The sequence below is a fragment of the Solanum verrucosum genome, unplaced genomic scaffold (assembly GCF_900185275.1).
Source record: "Solanum verrucosum unplaced genomic scaffold, falcon-dt-bn FXZP01000128.1, whole genome shotgun sequence".
In the NCBI taxonomy this organism is placed as follows: domain Eukaryota; kingdom Viridiplantae; phylum Streptophyta; class Magnoliopsida; order Solanales; family Solanaceae; genus Solanum; species Solanum verrucosum.
Window position 1 is genome coordinate 3,184,481 of NW_026020327.1, and position 6,038 is coordinate 3,190,518.

The 6,038-nt window shown below is 27.6% G+C and overlaps 1 protein-coding gene across 1 annotated transcript; it reads left to right on the forward strand.

Annotated features, from left to right (window-relative positions):
- Positions 1 to 3,300: 3,300 nt before the first annotated feature.
- Positions 3,301 to 5,652, forward strand: LOC125835846 (copper transport protein ATX1-like). Its single transcript, XM_049514949.1, has 3 exons — positions 3,301 to 3,381; positions 4,696 to 4,771; positions 5,168 to 5,652. The coding sequence occupies exons 1-3, from the start codon at positions 3,373 to 3,375 to the stop codon at positions 5,416 to 5,418; spliced, it is 336 nt and encodes a 111-aa protein (XP_049370906.1). The 5' UTR covers positions 3,301 to 3,372; the 3' UTR covers positions 5,419 to 5,652.
- Positions 5,653 to 6,038: the final 386 nt, after the last annotated feature.

Sequence of the window (6,038 nt, forward strand, 5' to 3'; positions counted from 1 at the left end):
AAGAGTTAATTAAGCAGATAATTAATCAATCTTAGTTTTAAGGTATGTGGGTATCTAATAATCTAATTGTATCTTCAAATAATATATTAATATATGGTATAAAATATTAAAAGTGATAATATATGTAATTGTTTGAAAGTAAAGATAATATTAGTATATATAGTAGTGATGTATGTCTAATAAGGTAGTTTATCCTAGTTATATTTCAATAGGACCTAAGAGTTATTTGAAGCACAAATTAATTATATGTTGTATGAATACTTCATCAAAAAAGCCTAAAACCCCAAGAATCTGAAGTTGAAAAGTCTGAGTTTCATTAATTTGGTTTGGTTTATAGATTTAAAAATCCGACACAAATGGTTTGATTTGGTGTTTGAAAATTCCTAACCAACCTGATCCATGTACACCCCTACTTTATATAATTTTCTATATACAAAGTATACTTTTTCAATAAAGGGTGTTCAACTGATCATCCATTACGCTACGCCATTGTATATATAAGATACACTCAAATTGAATTACATTATACTATATATGATAGATATTATATCATGTATAACACATATTTATTTGTGTGTATTCAAAATTGAATAACACGTTTACGTATTAAGTACGTCTTTTTGTGTGTTTGGACGTGGCTGTAACTTTGTACTGCATGCTAAATAGATATGGTACTACAACACAAAATGTGTGTACTACAGAATGAACAAAAAGTGGATGAAAATTGTACTCTTTTTTGGAGTGATAATAATAATAAAAGTTTGGTCCAACCAATAATATACCAAATGCACCGTCCAATCGAATCTTTTAACAGTTGGTGACTTCCAACAAATGAAAAGCAAATACTTTTGGATGAATATATGACCTTATAATATCATCTAAGAGGTATGGTGGGATCTACGTAACTAATCGAGATGATATGAATTCAAAATTTAAAATTTATGTATTTTTATAATTATTTTAAGTTAATTAATACTTTATTCATTTTAATTACATGTTGGTGTTTGATCTAATACAAAATTTAAGAAAATAATGTAAGATTTTTGAAATCTGTACTTTAAAAACTCTCATAAATATTCTTAATAAGGGTAAAATGAGAATTAAAAACTAAACTATTTAAGATGGGGAAGTATACACCTAGATATAACTTGACTAATGCAGTGGTTTTGAGCTAAATATTAGTATATATTAGTTATTTTTTAAATTATAAATATAAAATTTTGGAGAAAAGTTATTGAGTTCATGTGAATTAATACTTTATCCTATAGATTCTCCCCCTAAATGAGAGCTCTCCACTCTAGAGATCTTAAATTCGAGTCATAAAAATGAAAAAAAATAATCTTCGAGATATTTTTTCCTCCTACAACGAGCCTTATATAATCCTATAGATCTGCTCCTCCTGATCCTGAATGAGATCTTCACCTTTAATAAAAAAATTTGAATTTAAGCCATGAAAATAAAAATAATTTTTTTTCCGTATAAGCCTCGTATAATATAAATTTAAATTAATCGAGTAAATAATTTTTTATATTTGATGGTTTAACGGAAAATTGATCTTACAACTAATTGCATCTACCACCAAGACTTACTTCAACGGTATAGATAATTAAATATGAGTCTTGCATCAAATAATTGTGAGTCGATAGATTTTTTTTAATTTTATCAAGTCCATTGCAGTCAACAACACTAATCATATATAAATTTCTTTAGCGCATGAATCGTAATGCGTCTGCTAGGTTATACATATGTATGAGTAATATTAACGAGTGATTTGAATATCTTTATTGACCTATGATGATATTAGTATTTGGGACTGGACAATTGATCTCTTTGCATGTTTTTATCAAAAAACTTAGTCAAATATTAGAAAAATTATGAACATATTTTGTCAAATTATCTTTTCCTTTAATACGTAATAGCTGAATTATCATACCAAAGTTTGATTTATCAAAAAATTCAATATTCAATATCTATTTTTAAATATTGATTACCAAAAAGTATCGAACTGAATACTGATCGTTCGCTCATTATGTCGAAAAAGCTAGTTGAAAAGAAAAGTAAAAAGAAGAAGCTAGGCATGCTTTTACGTTACGTAAGAACATAATAATATTTTTGGTACTCAAATAAAAAGTTTGTTCAACCCAACAAGCTAACCAATAGCAACTACTCATTAAGTGCCAATCACATCTACACATTTTCATATACCTTTTTTTTTGTGTAGAACATTTTCAACATTATTACTCCATAGATTCTAGAAACAATATATTCTCTTATTTATTATCCATTTTAAAAAAAAAACACTTTTATACAAATATCATAAAAAATAGAGGTACATTGAATATTTTTAAGAATAAGAATATATATTTATCTAAATTATCGTTTATTTCTACACATGTCAATCAATTAACACTCCACCTATAAGGTAGGAAGTCTCTTACCTTATTAAGAAAAGTAATAAGGTAAGAGAATTTCATCTACTATATCATTTTAGTGTGTAAATAAATATTTTGATGTAAATTTAAAGAAATTAAAAAGTCTTTAAATAACCTAACCCGATCTCTTAAGAACCGGCCCACTAGGAATAATAGTGAGCCGGTCCAATCCCTCCTAAAATCCCCCTAAATCTGATCCCCTAAATTATATACTAACCCTAATATATTGAAAGTTCGATTGTAATTGGTTCACAGGTTTATGAAAAATAGATTTTGAAGATATACTTCAATCATCTTGTTTTACTTTATTTTGAAGATATATTTTGAATTTTATTTTACTTTATATGTCCTAATTTAATTAAACACGAAACTGAATGATGTAATTTTTTATTTTGTATTCTATGTGCATAACACTTTTAAGTCTAAGATTTTAAACACAAGTTATGTCATATTATAAGAAAGAATTGTCAAGGATAAAAGGAAATAAACACACTAAGAATTATCAAGGATAAAAGAATTTTTAATATATATATTTTTTTAATAATCGTGGTGTCAGAATCACATTTGACTAATTCCATAACATACTTGACACATTCATCAGCAATAAATACTAGGTAATAATTTAACTTTAATTTCTTTTATTATTAATGGAATAATTTACAGATACATAAATACACTATTAAATAGTTCAGGGGGTAATAGGTGCTCATGAAAATTTAGTATCAAACAACAAATTTGACCAAAGTTAGGATATTTTTCAGACACTTATCCCAATAAATTACAACACAAAGAATAGTATCCTTTTGTCCTTTTCTTTTATTCTTGTTCTATAAATAGGGAGTCATAGACAGCTAATTCTCCCATCATCTCAGAAGTCCACATTTTACATTTCTTCTCAGAAAAGCAAAAGCTTTCACATTTTTTCCCCCTACATTTCATCATGTCTCAGGTACCTCTTTCTTTAACCCTTCAATATTATTATTTTTCTAGATATGTTCACAATTTTCCATGTTTTTTTTTTCTACTGATATAAATTATTTTTAAGTCAACAATAATCTTTGGATTTTCTAAAGGGGTTGATGAATTTTGGCTAAGTAATCCAAATCAGAATTAGGGTTTCCCCCCCACTTTAAGTGGAAATTTTGGTTCTTGATTTCAAATAATTAATTAATTTAAGATGATCTGAATTAATATAAAGAAATTTAATCTTCTCTTTTTTGAGCTCAAAATTGATCAATTCTAGGTTCTTGGTGAATGCTTTTCCTTGTTGGCATATTGAATTGTATGAAAACAATCTTTGATTAGTTAAAGACTATCGAGTTGATTTCTCATATGATCATTTAATTAATAGTTATTATTTTACGTTTTTTTGTTAAAGAAGATTGAAATCAAGAACAAAGATGACGTTGATTATGTGATAATAACTATTAATTGTGTGTGAGAATTCAACTTATATTGTTAGTATTTATTAAATATAGGGGGGGGGGGGGGGTTGATAAATATTTTGAAAGCTCATGACCTTACATTGTCATATTCACCTAATTTGATTAAGGATTTTAGCTCACTATATAATAACCATTGTTTAAGTGCTAATTGTAACTTTGACCCCTTAGTTATTACAAAATTTTAATTTTGATCATTGTGATATATTATTAAGTATATTTAATCTCTAATTAGCTGAAATGTGCACTTTTAATTCCTTTACTAGTGAATATTCATAATTATTTCACCATTTCACTACTTAATTACTCATGTATGATAATAAGATTGTGTTGTTACTTTATATCAGCAAAAATAGCACAAATATTATATACTTAATTCCCACATAAAAGGATTAAAACAACTCATTTTAAATTAAATAAAAGATAAAATGTGTCTTACAAATATATATCACAAAGATAAAATCAAAATTACTAACAATTGAGGGACTAAAACTGTTACCATCCCATTGTTTAATTATATACTTTAATGTGTTTTAACATGTTATAATAACATGTAATTTATCATAATTTTAGGTTATCGATTCCATTTATCGACTTCTTAGTATATACAAATAGTTACAAAGTAGTCATCTTAGCCGCAAACACTTATCTAAAGACGGGATAAATTGAAAGAGCTTAGATAGTTACATCTTCTGTCTCGCATAAAAAAGGAAGTTTAGAGTATCATAAATAAATTTACGCGAAATAACATTATTTGTGCATAGAAATTAAACTTCAAAATTAGTTAATCAACTTTTTTTTTTTCTAAATGATATAAGCAGACAGTTGTTCTCAAGGTTGGTATGTCATGCCAAGGCTGTGTTGGAGCTGTCAACAGAGTTTTGGGGAAAATGGAAGGTACATTTTAGTATATAATTGCACTTTTTTTTTATCCGTTTCATTTTATGTAAACTTGTTTAGCTTGACACGAAGTTTGTTGACATCTGTAACATGTCATGATATATATTCATGTCTATAAAATCATGTCATAAAGGGTAGAATGTGAATATTGCAATTAAATTGTTCTTTTTAAAACAAACTAAATAGGAATTCAGAGGTTTAATTTATCGATTTTAGATTCTAGTCCTTTGGAGTTCTTGGATTTCTATCTTAATACAAATACAAGATTTAGATAATATTATTATTGAGTTAAGTTGAATTCATATAGTAATACATTAATCTGTGAGTGTTGGCATAAATTGAAACATAAAAAATACTAATTTGACTCGAAACTTCTGTATGAATATATTGTAGGTGTTGAATCATTTGACATCGATATAAAGGAGCAAAAAGTGACCGTAAAAGGAAATGTGGAACCAGAAGCTGTTTTCCAGACTGTTTCAAAGACCGGAAAGAAGACTTCGTTTTGGGAAGCACCAGCACCAACACCAGCACCAACTGAACCCGAAACAAAGCCCGTGGAAGAAAAGCCCACAGAAACACCAGCTGAGCCCGAACCAAAGCCCGCGGAAGAAAAGCCCGCAGAAACTGTTGCTCCAGCATGATGATGATATAGCTTAATTAATGGGCTGAAAATTTATACCATATGCTTGTGATTTATACTAAAAGCCAGAATGTGATCTTAATGAGTGCTGAAATAATTGTCTTGCTAATTTTCTGTGTTTGGTTTTCTTGTAATGTTGATAGTAAGTTTTGCTATCAAATCATGTATCTTGTATTTTAATTTGTGCATGTTTTGGATCATCAAAAAGATTACAATTTGAAAATAGTTGGAAATACGGATAAAGTTTGTATATGCTCTACTTTGTATAGTTTAATTATACAGACAGTGGCGGATTCAGAATTTTCACTCTTAGGAATGAGACCTTGAATTTTTTTGGGTTCAAATTCACACTTTTAGCACATTTTATTTTTTTAAAAAGCGAGAAAATTAGGCATATATGAGAGAAAATCCAAATGAAAGCCATTTTTGTTCTATTTCCTATAATAGAGAGGCAAATTTAAATCATTCCGTTAAGGGTAAAGATATTTTTAGGACTACGTGACTCGTGAGTAAAAAATATTCTATTTCTCTTGGCCCTTTTCCTTTTAACAAACAAAGGACGTGCACAATTTTTATTTTTATTTTTATTTTTTTTTAAATTTAGCTTTTGTGGTTAAAATT